At 44.3% G+C, this 23,986-nt stretch overlaps 1 protein-coding gene across 1 annotated transcript in view; it reads right to left on the bottom strand.

The window, feature by feature from the left end:
* Positions 1 to 253: 253 nt before the first annotated feature.
* LOC143287423 (uncharacterized) overlaps positions 254 to 23,986 on the bottom strand; it is a 122,553-nt gene continuing 98,820 nt past the window's right edge. Inside the window, exons 3-5 of the mRNA XM_076595410.1 lie at positions 20,818 to 21,043; positions 4,282 to 4,422; positions 254 to 649 (exon numbers count right to left, since the gene is read on the bottom strand). Coding sequence (XP_076451525.1) covers positions 323 to 649; positions 4,282 to 4,422; positions 20,818 to 21,043 — 694 coding nt within the window. The 3' untranslated portion in view covers positions 254 to 322. The remainder of the gene's footprint in view (positions 650 to 4,281; positions 4,423 to 20,817; positions 21,044 to 23,986) is intronic.

The following is a 23,986-nucleotide window of genomic DNA, read 5'->3' as shown; positions in this document are numbered from 1 at the left end:
CAGAATCGAAAGTGTTCTGACACCTCGCAGTATCGATCGAAGCAATTATAACAACTCACAGTATCGAAGGCACCCAAGCCACCGTGCGATGCGCACAATGATAGCGAATGTGTGTGTGTGTGTGTGTGTGTGTGTGTGTGTGTGTGTGTGTGTGCGAATCTGTGAGTCTGTGTGTGTGTGTGTGTGTGTGTGTGTGTGTGTGTGTGTGTGTGTGTGCGTGCGTGTGTGTGTGTGTGTGAGTGTTTCTGTGTGTCTGTGTCTGTCTGTGTGTATGTGTCTGTGTCTGTGTACCTGTGTCTTTGTGACCAGCGTGGGATCTGAGCTACACTTTGCCACAGGATTCCACACCGTTGCCTGCTTTAGAACCGACGGCGGTCGTACCGGAGGAGTTCATGGACACTGGCTGCGAGGGTTTGGTATCGTGTCCCGCTGCCTTCCCGTTCTCTGCAGGCCCCGGTTCGGGTCCTGGTCCTGGTGGCGGAGTCTCTTTGCCTGGGGCGGCAGAGAGAACGTTGCTGACTGCGGGAACAGCTCCGCCGTTGGCGTGCTTGGCGGACAGCTGGTGGGCTTTAGCGTCAGTCGGGGCGGGCCCTTCTCTGCTGAGAGTGGTCCTGGGGAGGTTCTCCTTCCGCGTCACATCTCGAGTCACCTGTTGGTGGAGAGTATCAACAGTAAGGAGGAAGGTGGTAGACTGGTTAAGACGTTTTTTTTCCCCCCCTGCCAATGCAGTATCCGTGAGGGTCTGGGTTCGAATCCCGCTCTCTCGGGCCCTTTCTCCCAAGTTTGACTGGAGAATCCAAGTGGGCGTCTAGTCATTCGGAGGAGACGATAAACCGAGGCAGCCATGTCATGTGCAGCACGCGCTTGGTGCACTGGAAAAGAATGCACGGCTACACTGAGTGTTGTCCTCCCGCAACATTCTGAAGAAGAAATCCACTCTGGTGGGTACACAACTATACATACATGCCTGCACTCAAGGCCTGACAAGCGTTGGCTCATGCTGCTGTCAGGCATCTGCCCATCAGATGTGGTGTAGTGTATATGGAGTTGCCTGAAAACTGAAACTGAAACTGGACAATGACTTTCCTTTTTGTCTTCTTATCCTTTCCCTTTTTTTAATTCCCCCTCCTCGTCGTCCTCCTCCTTCTCCTCATTCTTCTTCTTCTTCTTCGCCTTCTTCTTCTACATCTTCTTTTTCTTCTTAGCCTTCTTCTTCATTCTTCTTCTTCTTCATATCTGGCTCATTTCACAAATAATAATCTTTAACTTGAGGCGACAATACTGAAAATGCATAAACTGACATGCATTTGTAGGCTGGCACGGTCGTGCACACATAATTCTGATCTCGATCATATGAGGAAATTCATTCATTCTTGGTGAACATACGTGCTGCTTTGCGTTCATCCATTCAGTCGGGGAACAAAAATTCTGACGTTTACAATACTGAGTGTTTTGTTGTTTTTTCTTTCACATCTGTAGCAATTGTACTGAGGATTTCCCCCTGTACCCCGTCGTCACAGCGACGAAGAGTAAAGACGCCCATTCAACCATCTACATACAAAGACGTGTAGTACCTACTTATTAACAGCACACGTTCTGGTTCTCTTTCTCTGCCATGCCACTATACAACACATCAAATGTAATGACGCCCCTTTCAACCACTCATGCAGTGAGTAACTACAGTTATCGTAAGTACATTGGCCTACCATGTTATACATACAACGTAATTATGGTTTCAAAATTATCGATTTATGAAACTATTTTCTCTGCACGTAAAGAGTAATGATTCTAATCAACCAGTCCTTTTCTTCTCTTTTCCAAACTGACTGTGAGTGTAGGCTACGTAAGAATGAGGCCCAAAATTTGATTCATGTCGTATCAAACACAGATTTCCCTCCACCATCTTGTAATGCCACATGGAACGAGTAATGGTGCCGATTGACTGAATACGTGTATATATATATATTTTTTTTTCTTATCACCCGCTAGTCTAAAATAATGATGCTCATTACGTGTGTATATATATATATATATCTTTTCACCCGCTGGTCTAAAATAATGATGCTCATTAACGAATTATTTTTCGCACACGTCTCGCATGCATACAGGAGGAAGATGGAATGTTCAAGTGAATTTTCGCAGGATCCTGACCTTATGTTTCATGGACTTTATTGTTATTATTGATACTGATACAGCGTCTGTCTTTTGGTCAGAGACCAAGCTCTAAGCGTTTTACAAACACTAAGTCATTTACACAATAAGCTGCCTACCTGTGGTAGAGCCGACTGACAGCAGCCTTTAAACGCTCATCATTCGTTTCCTGTGTTATTCTTTCAGGTTTCAATCACGTGCACACATGCATATGTACATTAGAGAGGATTTTTCTTCAGACTTTTGCCAGTGACAACCCTTTTATCGCCGTGGGTTCTTAAATTAAAGTGCAGCACACGGACCTCGGCTGACCGTCTCATACAAATGACTAATTTCCAACCATTCAGGTTTTAGTCCAGACAGTGATGTTGTTGTCTTTGCTGACCTTGAGAGGAGTTCTGGTTTGGATGCTGGTTTTAATCCACTGCAGGTAGTTCTTTTATTGATCTGTATGTGTGTATGTTAGTTCGTTCTTTCACTCAATCGTTCACTGATTTTATTTGCGTGCCCGTACGTTCGTTACTTCACTTATTCATTCGTATGTTTCTCGGTTAATTGTTTCACTCAATCGTTTGTTATGTACTTTAGTTCGTCATTTCACCCACTCGTTTATGTGTCCGTTAGTTCGTAATTTCACCCATCCGCATGTATGTCCATTAGTTCAGTATTTTACTCATTCTCTTGTATGAATATACAGAAATGATGATTTCTAATTGATGATAACAATCATTATCGTGATGATAGAAATGATGATAATCCATATAACAATAATAATATCTTTTATTTTCAGTCTAATATCATCATCTTAGATGATCAGACTATAACTAAATAAACGAACGGAATCTTGTATGTAATGAGAAATCTGTTGTGATAAAAAGAATGCATACATATACATTGCATGCAATACGTTTGTTCGTTGTGTCACTCATTTGTTTGATGCGTTCGTTACTTCAGCATTTCACTCAATCGCCTGTACGTCCGTTTGTTCAATATTTAGTTTATTCGTTTGTTGCATTCTTCAGTTCGTTATTTCATTGATTCGTTTGTATGTCTGTTAGTATAGTATTTCACCCATTCGCTTGTATTAGTTCAGTATTTCACTCATTCCTTTGTTATGTTCGTTAGTTCCTTATTTCGCTCATTCGTTCATGTGCCCGATACTTCAGTGCTTTACTCTTTCGTGTATACGTCCGTTAGTTCGTTATATCGCTCATTCGTTTGTATATCCGTTCGTTCAGTACTTCAATCATTCGGCTGTTATGGTCGTTATTTCGTTATTTCACTCATTCATTTATATTCCCTTTAGTTCAGTACTTCACCCATTCGTTTATATCTTTTTAAATGTCCCTTAGTTCGTTACATCACTCACAATACTTCACTCATTGGTTTGTCGTGTACGTCAGTTCGTTACATCACTCACAATACTTCACTCACTCGCTTCTCGTGTCCGTTAGTTCGTAATTTCACTCACAGTACTTCACTCACTCATTTCCTCTGACGGTAAGTTCGTTTTATCACTCAGAGTGTTTCACACCACTCGCTTGTCGTGTCCGTCAGTTTGTTATTTCTCTCATTCGTTTATATGTCCGTCAGTTCGTTCATTCACCAGTTCGTTTATATGTCCGTCAGTTCGTTATATCCTTCACAATATTTCACTCACCCGTTTGTTCCGCCCATTAGTTCAGTACTTTAGTTATTCGCTAATTCATTATATTATAACGCATTCGTTCGAATGTCCGTTAGTTCAGTGTTGCACTCACTCATTTGCTGTGTTCGGTTAGTTCATTGCTTCACTCCTTCATTTTTATGCCCGTTAGTTCAGTACTTCACTCATTCGTGTATAATGATGTCCGTTAATTCGTTATATCACTCACAGTACTTCACTCATTCGTGTATAATGATGTCCGTTAATTCGTTATATCACTCACAGTACTTCACTCATTCGTGTATAATGATGTCCGTTAATTCGTTATATCACTCACAGTACTTCACTCATTCGTGTATAATGATGTCCGTTAATTCGTTATATCACTCACTGTACTTCACTCACTCGTTTGTTGTCAGTCTCCGTCAGTTCGTCATTTCACCCGTTCGTTCATTCACTAGACTAAGTGGGTCACGGTGACCTACATGCAGTTTCTGTTTCTCCATCCAGCCCAGTTTGACGTAGAAGGTGATGATCCGCACCAGGCTCAGCCACGCGTTCTCAATGTCGTCGCTCCAGGTGGCAGAATTGTCCTTGACCGCTTTGACGAACTGAGAGCCCAGCACCTGGAACGCACAGAATGAAATACTTTAATATTCATTTATCTATCTTTTTTTAATTTATTTATTTTTTAACAGATTATCATTATAGGGGAGAGATGGGGCGAGGGAGGGCGGCGGGATGTGTGTGTGTAAGACAGACACAAAGAGGAAAACAAATGCGAGCCTGTCTGTAAGAGAGACAGACAGACGGACAGACGGACAGACAGAGAGACGGAGAGAGACAGAGAGAGGCAGAGAGAGACAGAGAGAGACAGGCCGACCGACCGACAGACAGACAGAGACAGAGGGACACAGAGAGGGACACAGAGAGAGAGAGAGAGAGACAGAGACAGACAAAGAGAAAGAGAGACAGTGAGAGAGAGGGAAAGAGTCAGAGACAAACAGACAGACAACAGACAGGCATATTGAAAAGAGAGACAGAGACAAGAGAAAACCAATGGACAGGCCATAGTATACCAGAGAGAGACAGAGACATAAGCATACAGAGACAGACAGAGACATACAGAGAGAGACGAAACGAAACGAAACGAAACGAAATTTTATTTCACCAGGGTAATGAGATAAGCAAGTACACATGCTTTTTTCCACCCAGCCCTGGACAAAGAGAGAAAAAAGAAGAAAACACACACACACACACACACACACACACACACACACACACACACACACACACACACACACACACATGCACACAAAACAAGAAAACAAAAACGCACAAATTTGCAATTATCAAGTACAAGAAAAAGAGAAGAAAAAAAAAAGAATTAAGTACTATTAAAAAGAAATAAATAAAAATAAATGAAAATAAAAATAGACAAAAAAAAAAAAAAAAACTTTAAAAGAAGGAAGGTAAGGGGGGTGGGGGTGGATAGTCCATCGACCACAAACAGAATCACATACACATTCGCACACTCGGGTAAACAAATGTTACAAGGGGAGATAAAAAAAAAAGAAAAAAAAAAGAAGTCAGGCATGATATACTACTCACACACAGACAAATTAAGACATCAGTGAGACAACCAAACATTATCAGAAAATAAAACACAAAAAAACAACCCACAGTTATTGACTTGAAGAGAATAAATCAGATATTGTTATGTGTTACCTTTGAGTTTAGGCTTTTAAAAAGGAAAGTTTTGTATGCTGATTTAAATGAGTTGATACTGCTTATATTTTTAATGTATTCTGGTAAGGAGTTCCAAAGTGTCCCCCCTGAGTATGCCAGACTAGTTTTAAACAGATCGATTCTTGTTTTTTTTATAATGATATTATTTGTATATCTGGACTGATTCAAGGGGAACCGTGCAGTTAGTGAAGAAGGAGCAAATCCATTTTGTATTCGATACATCATAATTGCTTTATTGTATTGCAGTTTGTATGTTAGGGGAAGGATATCAAGTGTAGTGTAGTCTTCGGGTGTCAGTGTAGAAGATTTTAGGAGTACAACTTTAAGGGCTCGCTTATGAATTCTGACTAGTGGCTTCAATGTACTGGCGCTACAAAGGTCGAATAAAGTGGATGCATAATCTATCGAAGACTGAATATGTGCATGGTAGAACAGTTTTCGTGCATTAATATCTAGAAAATGCTTAACTCTAGATAACTGGAACACTTTTTGGGAGACTTGCTTGCATAAACATTCAATATGAGGTGTCCAGGAAAGGTTGTTATCTATGGTTACTCCCAGAACTTTGTGATTACTTACTTCATCTATCTTCTTATCACCTATATAAATGGACGGTATACTAAAATCAATATTTTGTCGTTTTTGTCGAGAAGTAACTATCATGTATTTAGTTTTTTGCTCGTTTAAAGCCATGTGGTTTTGTTCCGTCCATCTGACCAACTCATCAACATTTTCTTTAAGGCTAATAGATAATTCTTTCAGGTCAGAGTGATTCGAATGAACAGAGGTGTCATCAGCAAAAAGTTCACACAAGCCTCTCGTAATAGATAGAGGAAGGTCGTTAATATATAAAGAAAAAAGAAGGGGACCAAGCACTGATCCTTGAGGAACACCAAATAGTTGTGTCTGAAATCCAGATTGTGCATTGGTTAGAGAAACAGTATGTTGGCGATTAGTGAGAAATGATCTGATGAGAGATAAAGCATGTTCGGAAATTCTGTAAAGTGTTAGTTTTCTCAGTAATAGGTTATGGTCAATAACATCAAACGCTTTCGCAAAATCAACGAACAATACTGCTGTGAATTTGTTGTCATTTATGTTCATAAGCCACTCATCTACTAGATTAGTCAGTGCGGTATGGCATGAGTGATTTATTCGAAACCCAGATTGGTTTGGATGGAGTAAATTATATTTTGAAATATGAGACATGAGATGCTTATAAATGTGTTTTTCCAAAGGTTTTGAAAGAACTGAAACTATTGAAATAGGCCTGTAGTTAGAAGGATTAGTTTTATCGCCAGATTTATACAGTGGAATTATTTTCGCTTGTTTAAGATGATTAGGAATGTAATTTTTATCAATACAAAGATTGTATAAATAAGTTAGGGAATCGGCAATGATAGGAGCACTGGATTTTAAGATTTTACCATCTATGCCATCAAGACCTCGTGTGCCTGTTTGTTTTAGGTGTATGAGATAAAAATAAATGTCGTATACGGACACTGGTGGAATGTTTAAGTCTGATGTTATGTTTTTGGAATTACAAAACTCTTTCAGTGACGCGAGATCGTTAAATTGGGATCTATCATTTTTTACTGTAAAATTAGAAACATTGGAAAAATGGTAATTTAGGTCATCGATATTTATACTGCTTGCATCAACTAATACTTTATTAGTTCTTTTTCTTGTGAGGGTGTTTATGGCCTTCCATATCGATTTTGAGTTATTGTTAGTTCGGCAAGAAAACAGATTCCGGATATATTTCTTTTTTGATGAGCGAAGCATTGCAACTACTTTATTTCGTTGTTTCTTAAATTTTTCATATTGTTTCGTTTTTAAAAGATTATTTCTAAAATGTATGGCTTTTAGAATTTCATCAGTTAGCCAAGGAGGTTTAGGGGTATGTTTGACTCTTTTGGTTTTGAATGGAGCATGCTTATCATATACATTAATGAATGTTTTATGCCAAAATTCAAGGGCCTCGTCAGGGTCAGTGAACTGATAGATATTTGACAGGGATGACTGAGCTAAGTCAAATAGGAAGGACTCTTTATCAAAATTAGTGAAACACCTATAAGTAATGAATTTATGTCCAGATTTAGGAATTTTCGTACCCTTTTTCAGCCAGGTGACGCACACCGGTAAATGATCACTACAGCCACTGTAAGGAGCGCAGACTTCTATGATATTGTGTTTTGTACTGACATAAATATGATCAATTAATGTTTTTGAAGATGGGGTAATTCGTGATGGAGTATCAATTAACTGATTTAGGCCAAAATTATCATATATTTGAATCCACCGATGATTGGGTTTTAGGAGGTCTATGTTAAAATCTCCAAGAAGAATGACTTCATTACCAGCAAGTGTAACAGCCTCCATCATTTCACTAAATTTATCAAGCCAGTCAATATGTTCTGAAGGGTTTCTGTATACAAATCCAACGTATAACGGTTTACTTTTTTTAATGTATACTTCGATCCAAACTGATTCTACATGATATTTTTCAAAGGAAACAATACGTTTGTAAGAGAGAGACTGGCTGATGTAAAGAATTAAACCAGTTTGTTTGGGAAGAATGGGATCAAGGCGGACAACGTTATAACCAGGTATAGATACGTCTGCATCGGAAATAACGGATGTTAATCTGGATTCAGCACAACAAAATAAATGGAACTGATTGCCAGAATTATATAGAATAGAAGAAAGCTCATCTAATTTGTTTAGAACATGGTTGACATTTAAAAAACCTACTTTGAGACCATCTCTAGACGGCCATGTATTGGCAGTGGTCATTATTATAATCAGAAAATATGTAACTCACAATAACACCCACAGTTACTCGATCAACAATTATTTCAATATGTGAATAAAGTGAAAACTGCAACCTGTAAAATAAACAAAGCTTATCGATCGGAACAATCTACAACAACAGTGAATATCAAATGACACAAAAAATCACTTCAAAAGCTGTCACTTGATTCGAACGACATAAATTGTCAAATGCAAAAAAATATTTTACAAAGCAGTAATTGTTACCGCAGGTATTCCACGCAAGGAGCGTCGAGCCACAATCAATATAATTTAACCTTCTCGGTAATTATGTTACTAGTATGATAATGTCATTTCATGAGTATGGCAAGCCCGTAACACACACACACACACACACACACACACACACACACACACACACACACACACACACAGAATGGGAATGGTAATGCAATCAAAATTATATGTTAAATAAATAGTCTCACTAACTGGAATCACAAGTGACGTTGTACGTCCTCCGCTTCCAAACAAGATGCTAACCATGATTATACTGTTGCATGTTTAACATCTGTGAAGTCATCATGTTTAATAAATAAATGTAACGATTCAAATCACCTTGAGGAAAAATGGGTTTAGTATCAGGAACTTTGTTTTGGCCAGGGCACCCATGATACTCATGTGGGTTCATTCTGGCAAAGGACTGGGAATTGGACTGTGTGTCAGTGTTGGAATAGCTTGGAGTGTCCACAGACTGATGGGGAGGGAAATAGGGACCAGGTTTTGATGGCTGGTACTGGGAGTTGGGTAAGGGGGGGAAGTGATCCATAGAATACACTGAGGGCAAAAGGGGTTCATCACCGGGACGATGACCATTGTCTGGCCGTCGCTGTGGGAAAGTATTGGAACCGCGGGTGTAGCTGTGACCCTGGGTTTGTGTCACACGTTCTGTGGCGTTGTGAGCATGAGGGGCTGCATGGGACCTCTGCTGCCAGCCCATAGCATCATCAGCAGAGTATTGGGGGTTAAATGAATATCGGGGGTCGGAACTGTATGTATTGGTATTGTTAGGGTTACGATTAAAAACGTCAGTACGGTTTGTGTAAATCACAGAACCAGTGTGTGCATTATGCTGCATATGTCTGTCAGCATTGTAAGGCTGTCGGTTAGTAGGGACGGAACGAGTGTTGGTACGGCTAGGTCTCTCATCACCACCACTGAACTTTGTCGGAAATCCTTGAGCAGCATAACCAGTTTGTTGTCGGTTACCTGACAGGTCACGTCTAGTCTGGTCGTCCACAAGCCAGTTAATGTATGTGCGCTTCACATTGGATGCAAGCTGTGCTGTGCCTTTAAAACTGGGATGGGTTGCATTTTGGTACATGATTAGCTTCGGGGCGCCAGATGTTGCGACAAATGAGTCTGTATTATCTATAAATGTTATATTAGATATTTTACATGCTGAAAGAAGATTATGATTTGAGGGAATAATAGCGTTATTGAGATTATGCTTGCCTTTGGCTGGTACCAGTGGACTAAATGCTATTTTTGAACAGGGAAAGACCTGGTGACACAGATTGAGTATGACAGTCCACCGTTCGGTAGAGACTGGTCCTGAGGGACAGTCGTTGACACCAACATGGATGACTAGGGCTTTAATGTTGCGGTATGCTGGCTGATGTATCAACCAATATTCCAAGTCATGTGTTGCCATGCCCGGAACACAAATTTTGTGCAGGTTGTACGAGCGCAGTCTAAGTTTCATAGGGTCCACATGTTTGACGATGGAGTCACCAATCAAGAGTGCTGTGGCACTTTCATTTACACTGATGTCACTGAGCACTTCTAACGGAGAGCGTTTCTGACTCCTTTCACGAGACACCGTAAACGTTCCTTTGTCAGGCTTTGGGGACTCGGTTGGTTCGGGAATCTCGACACCGGCAGCATTGTCAGAGAGTGCACTGTCAGAGAGAGGGGCGAAGTAGTTGTCAACAGGAACAGAGTAGTTGGTGGTGGGGTGGTCCGATGGAGAGTCCTCTGTGGTGTTGTCACATGGAGCAGCAGGGGGCACAAGGTCAGAAGACGCTGCTCTGGGGTCGCTTGTCTTCAGGGGGGTCGTACTGGAATCGTCCGACTGGCCATCTGTGGTTGAGGACTTGAAGGTGAAAACAGAAAGACCACGATTTTCCACAGTCTTGGGACCACTTTTCTGATCATGTGTTTCTTCTCTGTTGCTCGGGGTGACAACAGCGCTGACAGGTTGAACTGCCAGACTCTGAAGGTCTGTTGTTGTTGAGGCAGGATCACCGCATTCAGATGAGGTTACCGTCAGAGCGATAGTCTTTCTCCTCTCTTTGACTGCTTCTATATTGTCGTACTGTGTGCTGGCATCGACTGCTGGTGATTTCAGTTTGATGTTCTTTAATTCTGAGCGGATATTTCCCATCTGAGTTTTTAGAGTGTGATTGTCTTTGGACAATAAGTCCATGGATGTTCTTAGTTCTTTCAGGTTTTGTTCAAGATTGTCAATGCTTGAGTTAATTGAACTACGTTGTGTTTTTATAAGAGTTTTTATTTCATTTTTTGTTGCTGTTTTGGCGTCTTCAATCTGTGACAGAAAAGACTCTTTCATTTCTTGCTGTGAAGTAGTAAGATTGTCAACAGTTTCTTTGAGTTCCTCAAGTTGCATTCTATATGAACTGATCGGAAACAGGGAGTTTCTGTTTTTCTTCTGACTGACGCAAAGTGTGCGTCGACGAAGTTTCTTAGCCTTGGTTCCTGAAGGAGTTGCCTTGGGTGATGACAGCTTTGTCCGTGACGGGGATGGGGTCACTCTTGCTGAAGGGGTGGGCGGATGCAGTACAACTCGTGTCGGAGTGTACTCACAAGTCAGCACAGAGGGACATTCACTGGTGGGGGTCATTACAGGTGTACCTGTAGCAGGTGACGTTCCTGTGCTTTCAGCGGGTGACTGTCCTCTGGAACCAGGTGATGCGTCTCTTTGTGACACAGTGGTTGGCTCAGAGTGAAAGTGCATGGCATGAGTTCCCAAAGACAGGGAACCAAGAGGCTTGATGAAGTTGAGAGGGACATGAACAAGTGATGTTGTCAAAGTGTGCATATTCTTATCACTCATAAACGATGAAACTAAAAATTTCAGTTTCTCACACTCTTCAATGTCCCAGTAGTAGCAGTCTCTTCCCTGACAGAGAAGAGTACCCGAGTTCTGTGCAGACTTGAAGTAAAGGGTGAGGGTAACCCTCTTTGTCGTTTTCCAGAATATGCGCATGGTGGTTTTGGCAAGTTCGGAAGGAGGGTCTGTAAGCCATTGTAACGCAGGGAATGATAAGATTTCATTATTTAGATCATAATCAGACACTTGAAGTGTTACACTACTTTCTGTAATGGCAGTGTAGCGATACAATAGAATATTACGCCATGTTGTCAACTCTTGCTCCCCACACCAAAAGCGTTTTTGTATGACATCTGCAGTGTGCACAAGTTTTTTACCACAGGTAGGTTGATCAACGTCATGTGCCTGTTGGTAATCACTTTCAATATGTTGATCTGTCATTGTTGGAAAAGCTTAAATGCTGACTCATTGCAAACATAAAATACACACTCACGCTTGCTCTTGTGTTGACAGTGCCATTCTCAATGAAGTCACATACGCAGCATCACAATTCAGTGGAGTTATGTTCACGTGCAGTTGTCATGTTGAAGAAGGGTAGGGAGAGGAGAACGGACCTTGTGACAGTTTCACGTGCTGTACTCCTCTCGATTGTCCAGTTTGAAATGTGAACACAGTTGAACATCCAATTCTTCTTAATTATGTATTGAAAATATTTTTGCAATTACCACCAAATCCAACAATGATCAACCAATTCTGAAAGTGCCATTCAGTTTACCACACCTTCATACAGCTCCTTGCAGAATATCACAACTTCACGTCGCCTAGAAACTGCACAATTCGTCGAAAATATCAGAGAGCCTCAAACTGCGTCTGCCTTCTCAGAGAGAGAGAGAGACACAGAGAGAGAGAGAGACAAGAGAAAACCAATGGACAAGACACATTACAAAAAGAACACAGAGAGACAGACAGACAGACAGAGACCGACAGATATACTGACAAGAGAGACAGAGAGACAGAGACAGGAGAAAAACAATGGACATGACATACAGAGAGAGACAGTGAGAGAGAGACAGAGAGAGAGAGAGACAAGAGAAAACCAATGGACAAGACACATTACAAAAAGAACAGAGAGACAGACAGACAGAGACCGACAGATATACTGACAAGAGAGACAGAGACAGGAGAAAAACAATGGACATGACATACAGAGAGAGACAGTGAGACAGAGACAGAGAGAGAGAGACAAGAGAAAACCAATGGACAAGACACATTATAAAAAAAAACACAGAGAGAGAGAGAGAGAGAGAGAGAGAGAGAGAGAGACGGACAGACAGACATATATACTGACAAGAGAGACAGAGACAGGAGAAAAACAATGGACAAGAATGTTACACAAAGAACAGAGAGACAGACAGACAGACAGACAGACAGATATACTGACAAGAGAAACAGATACATAAACATACAGGGACAAATAGAGACATACAGAGAGAGACAGAGAGACAGAGACAAGAGAAAACCAATGGGCATGACATATTACACAAAGAACAGAGAGAGAGAGAGAGAGAGAGACAGACAGAGACAAACAGATAGACAGAGACAGACATATATACTGACAAGAGAGACAGAGACAGGAGAAAAACAATGGACAAGAATGTTACACAAAGAACAGAGAGACAGACATATATAGAGAGAGACAGTGATAGAGAGAAAGATAAAGACAGACAGACAGAGACAGAGAAAGACACAGACAGACAAACAACAGACAGATATACTGACAAGAGAGACAGAGACAGAGAGAGACAGAGAGGGACAGAGAGAGAGACAGACAGACAGATACAGAGACTGACAGAGACAGACAGAGACAGACAGAAAGAGAAAGAGAGAGACAGTGAGAGAGAGGGAAAGAGTCAGAGACAAACAGACAGACAATAGACAGACATACCTCCCTCCTTCACCATCTCCATCCCCCTCCCTCTCTTCCTCCCTCCCTTCCTTATCTCAAACACCCCTCCCTCTCTCCCTCCCTGTTCTCCCTCCCTCCCTATCTCCATCCCCCCTCCCTCCTTCTCTTCCTCCCCCCTCCTGCCCCTCCCCGTCTCCCTCCCTCTCTCCCTCCCTGTTCTCCCTCCTTCCCTATCTCCATCCCCCCTCCCTCCTTCTCTTCCTCCCCCCCTCCTGCCCCTCCCCGTCTCCCTCCCTCCCTCTCTCCCTACCTCCCTGTCTCCCTTCTTCACTATCCCCGTCCCCCTCCCTCATTTCCTCCCTCCCTCTCTGTCTCTCTCCTTCCCTCCCTTCCCTTTCTCCCTCCTTCCTTCCCTTCCCTATCTCCAACCCCTCCCCCTCCCTTCCCTATCTCCATCCTCCCTCCCTCTCTTCCTCCCTCCCCTCCCTGTCTCCCTCCTTCCCTCCCTTCCCTACCACCAACCCCCTACCTCTACTCCTCCTTCCCTCTCTCTCCTCCATGTCTCCCTCCTTCCCTCCCTTCCCTCCCACCAACCCCCTACCTCTACTCCTCCTTCCCTCTTCCCCCTCCATGTCTCCCTCCTTCCTTCCATCGCTCTCTTTCTTCCTCCCTCCTTCTCTGTATCCCCCTCCCTATCTCCATTCCCACCCCCGAAAACGGAGTATGGCTGCCTACATGGCAGGGTAAAAACGGTCACACGCGTAAAAGCCCACTCGTGTACATACGAGTGAACGTGGGAGTTGCAGCCTACGAAGGAAGAAGAAGAAGAAGAATCTCCATCCCCACTCCCTCTTTTCCTCCCTCCCTCCTCTCCCTCCCTGTCTCCCTCTTCCCTTCATTCCTCTCTTACTTCTTCCGTCCCTCCCTCCGAGTACCCCCCCTCCCTATCTCCATTCCCCCTCCCTCTCTTCCTCCCTCTCCCTTTCCGTTTCCCCCTCTCTCCCTCCTTCCCTTCTCCCTCCTCCCCTCCCTCCTTGTACCCCCCCTCCCTATCTCCACGACCCTCCCTCCCACCTTCCCTCCATCGCTGTCTCCTTCATTTCCTGAATCCTTTCCTCCCTCCCTCCTTTCTCCCTCTCTCCACCCCCTCCGTCCCTCCTTTCTCCCTCTCTCCTCCCCTCCCTCCCTCCTGTCTCCCTCTCTCCTCCCCTCCGTCCCTCCTTTCTCCCTCTCTCCTCCCCTCCCTCCCTCCTGTCTCCCTCTCTCCCCCCCTCCCTCCCTCCTGTCTCCCTCTCTCCTCCCCTCCGTCCCTCCTCTCTCCCTCTCTCCTCCACTCCCTCCCTCCTGTCTCCCTCTCTCCTCCCCTCCCTCCCTCCTTTCTCCCTCTCTCCTCCACTCCCTCCCTCCTGTCTCCCTCTCTCCTCCCCTCCCTCCCTCCTTTCTCCCTCTCTCCTCCCCTCCCTCCCTCCTGTCTCCCTCTCTCCTCCCCTCCTTTCTCCCTCTCTCCTCCCCTCCCTCCCTCCTGTCTCACTCTCCTCCACTCCCTCCCTCCCTTCTCCCTCTCTCCTCCCCTCCCTCCCTCCTTTCTCCCTCTCTCCTCCCCTCCCTCCCTCCTGTCTCCCTCTCTCCTCCCCTCCGTCCCTCCTGTCTCACTCTCCTCCACTCCCTCCCTCCCTTCTCCCTCTCTCCTCCCCTCCCTCCCTCCTTTCTCTCTCTCTCCACCCGTCCCTCCCTGTATCCCTTCTTCCCTCTCTCCATCCCCATCCCTCTCTCCTCCTCTCCCTCCCTCCTTCCTCCCTCTCTCCATCCCCCTCCCTCCCTCCTCCCTACCTCTCTCCACCTCTCCCTCCCTCCTTCCTCCCTCTCTCCATCCCCTTCCCTCCCTCCTTCCTCTCTCCTCCCCTCCCTCTCTCCTTTCTCCCTCTCTCCTCCCCTCCCTCCCTCCCTCTCTCCATCCCCCTCCCTCCTTTCTCCCTCCCTCTCTCCACCCCGTCCCTCCCTGTATCCCTTCCTCCCTCTCTCCATCCCCCTCCCTCCCTCCTTCCTCCCTCTCTCCACTCCCTCCCTCTCTCCTTCCTCCCTCTCTCCACCCCCCTCCCTCTCTCCACCGCCTCCCTCCCTCCTTTCTCCCTCTCTCCACCCCCTCCCTCCCTCCTTTCTCTCTCTCTCCACCCCGTCCCTCCCTCCCTGTCTCCTCCATTCCCTCCCTCCCTCTCTTCCTCCCTCCCTCCTCCCCCTCCCTCTCTGCATTCCCCCTCCTTCTCCCCCCCTTCCCTCCATGTCTGCCCTCTCTCCATTCCTCTCTCCCTCTCTCTCTCTCTCTCTCTCTCTGGGGGTTGGTGGCGATTGAGGAGGAGGAGGGGTGCAAGCAAGTGACCTTCGGGGATCAATCCGCCGGGCGAGAGACTGATTTGCAACATGGAAAGCAAAAGGATCTTTCCCTTCTTCTTCCCAGGTCTAACTACAATAAAGGGGATTCCGAGTTTCCAGAGGGCCGCTGTTTGGTGTCTCTGTGTTTGTTTGTTGCTGCCGTTTTGTTCCCTGCCATCAGTATCATCGCTATTCAACCGCCAGTGGCTGCTGCTTAGCTGGCTTTAGTTTCCCTTTGTTTAAATGGAGAAGTCGTACGTCCCCGCGTGCACAACGGAGAAAGCGACAGAGGGACAGGCGGAGACAGATGGGGGGAGAGAGAGAGGGAGAGAGAGAGAGGAGAGAGAGAAGGAGAGAGAGAGAGGGGGAAGAGAGAAGGAGGGAGAGAGAGAGAGCGGGAGATAGAGAGAGGGAGAGAGAGAGAGGGGGGAGAAAGAGAGGGAGAGAGAGGGAGAGAGAGAGAAGGAGAGAGGGGAGAGAGAGAGGGTGAGAGAGGGAGAGAGAGGGAAAGAGAGAGTGAGAGAGAGAGAGAGGGAGAGAGAGGGAAAGAGAGAGGGAGAGAGAGAAAAGTGAGAGGGGAGAGAGAGGGAAAGAGAGAGGGGAGAGAGAGAGAGGGGGAGAGAGAGGGGGAGAGAGAAAGCGGGGGGAGAGAGAGGGGGAGAGAGAGAGAGGAAGAGAGAAAGGGGGAGAGAGAGAGAAGGGGAGAGAGGGAGGGAGAGAGAGAGGGAGAGGGAGAGAGAGGGAGAGAGAGAGAGAGAGAAGGAGAGAGAGGGAGGGAGAGAGGGAGAGAGAGAGGGAAGAGAGGGAGAGGGAGAGAGAGAGGGAGAGAGAGAGAGAGAGAGGAAGAGCGATGGAGAGAGAGAGAGAGAGGGAGATGTATATATAAAAGGGTGGGGGTGTGGAGAGAACGAGACAGAGATAGACAGACAGATAGATAGATAGAGAGAGAGATAGATAGATAGACAGACAGACAAGCAAACAGGCAGACAGACAGACAGACAGACAGATAGATAGATAGATAGACAGATAGATAGACAGAGAGGGAGAGACATATACATATATATTATAGAGATAGTTTTATAGACAGACAGACAGACAGACAGACAGATAGATCGATCAATCGATAGATAGATACAGACAGACAGAAAGACAGAAAGACAGACAGATCGATAGATGGAGAGACAGAGAGACAGACAGATATAAAGACAGACAGGCAGACAGACGAAAACAGTGTCCGTTGGAGGAAAGAAGCGAGTAAATGGCTTGTCTGCATCCTGATCTATAAAATGTCATAAAAGAAAGCGAACAACAACAACAAAATACTCAAAGCAAACACATAAACCTGACAGTCCAGACAAAGAGACAATGAATATCAGGTATCAGGTGTCCATTTTTTATTTGTTTTTTTGTGTGTGTTTTTTTTTTAAGAATTTCAAACTAATAAAATGTGGGAGAGAGGAAGAAAGTCAGGGAAACAGAGACAGAAAGACACAGACAGACAGACAGAGACAGAGAAAAACAGACAGACAGACAGACAAACAAACAACGAAGAACAAGAGAAAAGAGATGAGGCGATGTCTCTCTCGCGTCCGTGTCTGTGGAAAACCCGACGACTCCTAATGTATTCCAAGCCAGGGACAGGGCAGAAACTGCCTCATTACGGCACCAATAGCAAGAAACCGACCAGCTTTTGTGCCTGCCTTCGCACCTTGGTGCTTGACACATGTGACGACTGACTAATGATTTTTTTTTTTTTTTTTTTGCTCGACTTCAAACCACAGACCAGCGACAGGGAAGTGACCAGGGGGTGCTAACTGTACAACATCTGACTGAAACGAACTGCAGGGGACGCCGGCTTCAATGACTGCGGGCAGAAGACAGGATTGGTTTGTTGTTGTTGTTGCTGTTGTTGTTGTTATTGTTTTTGTTTTGTGTTTTGTTTTGTTTTGTTTTCCTTGTTTGACAGAATCAGTGACAAGAGAAAAGGTACACTGGCCCTTGTGGAGCTTCTTGCCCTCCATTACGAAGTCGGAAGAAACATGGCTATGAAAAGATACGGAGAAGACTGAGATGAAGTGCACAGATAAAGAAAATCAAAATGAATAAATGAATAAAAACATGGCTATGAAAAGATAAGGAAAAGATTGAGATGAAGTGCACAGATAATGAATCTGTGAATAAATAAATGAATAGATTTTTTTGTTTATTTGTTTTTTGTTTTTGTGTGTTTTTTTTTTTGTTGTTTTTTTTTGTTTTTAAAGCACCGTTGTAATCAGAGAAGATAATTCAAGGAAGTTCATCACGATCGCGTTGACGTTAGAGAATGGAGTCACCAAATCGCGGAAAAACAAAGAAAAAAAAGAAAAAAACAGATGAATGACGAGTGATATGGATTCTTATATAGCATCTATCCTCGGTTGGAGACCAAGCTCTATGCGCTTTACGAACACGGGGTCATTTGCACAACAGGCTGCCTACCTGGGTAGAGCTGACTGACGGCTGCCCTTGGGCGCTCATCATTCGTTTCCTGTGTCATTCAGTCAGATTTCAGGCACGAAGACATACACACTCGGACTGACATGTAACATTTACGTGTATAACAGTTTTGTTTATTTACCCCGCCATGTAGGCAGCCATACTACATTTTCGAGGATGTGCATGCTGGGTATGTTCTTGGCTCCATATCCCACCGGACGCTGACATGGATTGCAGGATATCTTACCGTGCATATTTCATTTTCTGCGCGCGCATACACAACGCCGGGGACTCGGGCGCTAGCAGTTCTGTACATATGCTGACCTGGGAGATCGGAAAAATCTCCACCCTTTACCAACCAGGCGCCGTCAGCAAGATTCGAACTCGGGACCCTCAGACTGAAAGTCCAACGCTTTAACCACACGGAAGCCGCGTGTTGCCCATGCACCATGACCCCCCATATCGGACCCAGCAGCTGGGGCCAGGAGGGACCCAGAGTAACAGTTCCGGGCCACTGAGCTGCAGGGGCTGCCGGAATGAAGATAGGGTTCATCACCAGGCAACCTTTGGGGGTCCACTCTGGATTCTATTGGGTTTTTGATCGTTACATCCGTGTTCCATCATTCAGCGATTCATTTATGATTGCTACACACGAGTTCACTCATTCAACCGTCAAAATTTCATGATTGCTACACTTGAGTTCAATCATTCAACCATAAAAAAATTCCCGATTGCTACATACGAGTTCAATCATTCAACCAGTAATTTATGGTTGCTACACAAGAGTTCAGTAATTCAACCAGTTATTTATGGTTGCTACACCTGAATTCAATCATAAGCTGATCATTTATGATTGCTATACACGAGTTCAATCATTCAACCATCACAGTGGAGTGATGGCCTAGAGGTAACGCGTCCGCCTTGGAAGCGAGAGAATCTGAGCGCGCTGGTTCGAATCACGGCTCAGCCGCCGATATTTTCTCCCCCTCCACTAGACCTTGAGTGGTGGTCTTGACGCTAGTCATTCGGATGAGACGATAAACCGAGGTCCTGTGTGCAGCACGCACTTAGCGCACGTAAAAGATCCCACGGCAACAAAAGGGTTGTTCCTGGCAAAAGTCTGTAGAAAAATCCACTTCGATAGGAAAAACAAATAAAACTGCACGCAGGAAAAATACAAAAAAAAGGGTGGCGCTGTAGTATAGCGACGCGCTCTCCCTGGGGAGAGCAGCCCGAATTTCACACAGAGAAATCTGTTGTGATTTAAAAAAAAAAAAAAAAAAAAAAAAAAAAAAAAAGTTCATTTCAGCTATTTGTGATTGCTACATCTCAGTTCAATCGCTCCGTGTGACAGCGGACTTGAAATGATCAGGTACGAACAAGAAATAAGCCTTCTCTGACGAAAACCAGCTCTGCTTCATATTTTAAATTTAAAAAAAAATTATTACTGTAATATTATGATTATTTTAGAAGAAATATACACTGAAAACAAAACGTTTGTTTTTCCACTGCAGACGAAAGGCATATGCTATTCCTTTCTGATGTTTTAATATCACTTTGTGTAAAAGACTGGCATTTTCAATGACTCAGTCGTAGCCAATGTGTATAATGATTTTACAAAAAAAAAACACAATAAAAAACCAACAAACAACAACCCCCCCCATGCCCCCCACCCCCCCCACGAACTGTTATAGCTTTCTTAATGACATGTATTTACACATGATTTTTTTTCACTATGTTGGAGAACTTCCTTGTCATGGAATGTTTTCAATTAAAAAAAAATTCGCTGCTTTTCTCCCCAAATGGATGATGTATGCAAATCGACTGGAAGCAATCCGTCTGAGCGGAAAAGGTGACACAGAAAAGATTACGTCTCACCATACGTTACGTGAATCAATACGTTACGTGAATCGTCAGAGGTCTTTTGATTCGATAACTGTTGCTGTTGTTTCCTGCAGACCTATATGATGAATGACTCTAAAGTTCTCTCTCTCTCTCTTATCAGTTACTACACACACACACACACACACACACACACACACACACACACACACACACACGCGCACACACAGACACACACACATACACACACCAACACCACCACCACCATCACCACGCCACACACCCCTCACACAGACACACACACACACACACAGACACACACACACACACACACACACACACCACCACCACCACCACCACCACCATCACCACCACACCACAGACCCCTCACCTTCCCCCCCCCCCCCCCACACACACACACATATTAACACACACACACACACACACACAAACACACACATAAACTCTCTCTCTCACACACACACACACACACACACACACAGAAACATACACATAAACTGTCAAACACACACAACCACCTCTCCACATACCCTCCCCCACACACACACACACCACCTCCACCACCACACACCCCTCCTCCACCACCACCCACCCACCCACACACCACCACCATCACCACACCACACATCCCTCCCCTCCCTGCCCACGCACACCTCCCCCTCCACCCCCTCCCCCCAACCCCTCCGGCCCCTCAAACACCACAATACAGGCTCACTCCACTCTCACTAATGACTGACCAATACAATCCATCCTTACATCCACGTATTCTATCTTGGCGTTGTAGCCGATGTGTCGCCCTCCCAGAGCTTCCAGTACGGTGCGCATGCGCTCCGGCTCGTCCAATCGGTGAATGCACTTTTCCACTGTGGCCATGACCCTCAGCGCGTGCTGGCGAAGCGTCTTACTGTGCTGTTCGTCCGTCTTGGCCAGTCCCACGAAAGGCATGAACACCTCTTGCACTTGGGGATGCGTCTCGAACATCCTGTAAGACAAGACCGACATACAGCTTCAAGCAAATACATGGAGAAAGTCTCAAGCGTCTTGTAGACAAACCGAAATAATATTCACCACCAATTACTGGAGTAAGTTTCAAACGTCTTGCAGACAAACCGAAATTCAACACCAAATACTGGAATAAGTTTCAAATGTCTCGCAGACAAACCGAAATGATATCCACCACCAATTACTGGAGAAAGTCTCAAGCGTCTTGTAGACAAACCGAAATAATATTCACCACCAATTACTGGAGTAAGTTTCAAACGTCTTGCAGACAAACCGAAATTCAACACCAAATACTGGAATAAGTTTCAAACGTCTTGAAGACAAACCATAATGATATTCATCACCAAATACTGGAGTAAGTTTCAAACGTCTTGTACACAAACCAAAATGATATCCATCACCAAATACTGGAGTAAGTTTCAAACGTCTTGTACACAAACCAAAATGATATCCATCACCAAATACTGGAGTAAGTATCAAACGTTTTGTAGACAAATACATATTCACTACCACATACAGGAGTAAGTTTCAGACTTCTTGTAGACAAAGCGACATACACCTTCAAACAGTATACCTGCAGGAGTAAGTCTCAAGCGTCTTGCGGACAGACCGACAGAGAGCTTCAAGCGATGCTGGAGTAAGTCTCAAGCGTCTTGCGGACAGACCGACAGAGAGCTTCAAGCGATGCTGGAGTAAGTCTCAAACATCTTGTCGACAAACTGACAAACACCACCACAAAATACAATATATAAGCAGAACACACACACACACACACACACACACACACACACACACACACACACACACACAGAGAGAGAGAGAGAGAGAGAGAGAGAGAGAGAGACACCCTATGAAAAAGGGAGATAGATGGATAGATAGATAGATATTAACACCCTATGAAAAATCAGATAGCCTAATGACGGGTTGCCTTTCACATCACATACAAATAGGCCTACATATGGCCTTGGATTGAGTTGTAAAAATACAGATATATCAATAATACAGTTGACATACACTCCTTATTCCATTCTGCATCAACAGACGGAGCTTTATATATAGAGAGAAACCATTCAGTAATAAAAACCACAATGAACTTTTTTTTTCTCGGGCAAATACAAAACCGATACAATATTGTTCACCTGCAAACACCAAACAGTGCGTGTTGTCGTGGGAAAGTTATCATGTGATGGTCCCTGTTTCGTTCTTCTGAATACCATTAGGAATTCGCTTTCCACGACACAATGGAATGCACTTTTTTAGAAATCTGCTCACGAGAATTGTGTATATTTTGCAGAATACAAATCAGTACAAATCAATTGAAAGAGTATCAGTATCACTAACTCAAGAGGCATCACTGCATTCGGACAAATCCATATATGCTACACCACATCTGCTAAGCAGATGCCTGACCAGCAGTGTAAGCCAACGTGCTTGACTCTGGTTTCTCTTCAATAAACGAGAATTGAAAGAATATGTCTGGAAGGTAATAGATTTTAACCACACACACACACACACTCACACACACACCGCTCCAACCCCACCCCCCCTTTACCTGACAAAATTAAACCCACTGCATGTTATTTTTTCATGTGTCTGAAGACAAGATTGGAGTCGACCTTTTTCTTGCCGTTGACAATCCGATGTGAGGTTGCACGCATATGGATTTTTGTAATTGTGTAAATCCTCGACACTTAAACTGATATGTATTCGGCAGAAAATAATCATTGGCGCCAACAAAATTGCATAAAACTAGTCTGATAATACATCTTCTTTTAATTTTTTAATACTTACTTTGATGCTGGCCCATGCACAGAACAATCTACGTGTTTATTGTGTAAAAAGCAACAACACGTATACATCGTGGCTGACTGCGATAATACACCATCAAGCAATACAAGAGAAAAAAAAGCTGTGGAGAAGTTTATGGGGGATTTAGGAGTTTGGCCTCGTAGAGAGAAGAGCATGCCAAGAAAAGTCTTATCATCATGCTGTACCCTGCCAAGTTGGATTCCTCTCACACTTGCCGGTTGTCGATAAGGTTAAAGGATAAATGTTTAACACACACGCACACTCGCATGCACACATGCGCGTGCGCGCACACACACATACACACACACACACACACACCTCCATTAATCACATTTGAGGAAATCTGTTGTGCTCGTACACACACACACACACACACACACACGCACGCACGCCCCCCCCCTCCACCCCTCCCCCCACCCCTATAAATCACACTAATCACACTTGAGGAAATCCGTTGAATGAAACACACACACACACCCACACACACACACACACACACCAGAAACACAGGGTTATTACACAGACTTGCGTTATGTGTGAACACCACCATGCTAAAATCAATGTTGTTGTTTACTTATTTAATGTCTGTTCATCTAAGATGATGATATTAGACTGAAAATAAACAAGAAAATAGGCACGTAACATTATTTTACGGTCACAGTAAAGCACTGACGTCTCCCACTGACTAAATGCCATTAATCCATCGCCAGCCAGACATAATTATACCGTTATGAAAAAGAAAGCCTGCAATAAAGATATTTGCAGACGAAAGCTGCCAACAGGAGAGTCATGCCGACTAGGAACAGAGTGCAGACAGGCCACTGAAGTGATAAAGATCCACACGCACACCTCATGCGCTCTCACAGTCAAGCCAAGACAGGTGGCAGAATGGTTGAGAAGCTCATCCGCCGATACACAGTCCGTGAGGATCTGGCTTCCAATCTCGCTCTCGCCCTTTCTCCGAAGTTTGACTGGAAAATCAAACTGAGTGTTCAGATGAGACGATATCCCATGAGCAGCAGGCATTTGGTGCACTGAAAAAGAACCCATGGCAATAAGTATTGACCTCTGGCAAAATTACTCCACTCAGGGGCCGGATTCAAGAAAAACTTCA

This window comes from Babylonia areolata, chromosome 11 (genome assembly GCF_041734735.1).
Source record: "Babylonia areolata isolate BAREFJ2019XMU chromosome 11, ASM4173473v1, whole genome shotgun sequence".
Taxonomy (NCBI): Eukaryota; Metazoa; Mollusca; class Gastropoda; order Neogastropoda; family Buccinidae; genus Babylonia; species Babylonia areolata.
Note: the sequence above shows the minus strand (reverse complement) of the source record. Positions and strands in the feature narration are given on the sequence as shown.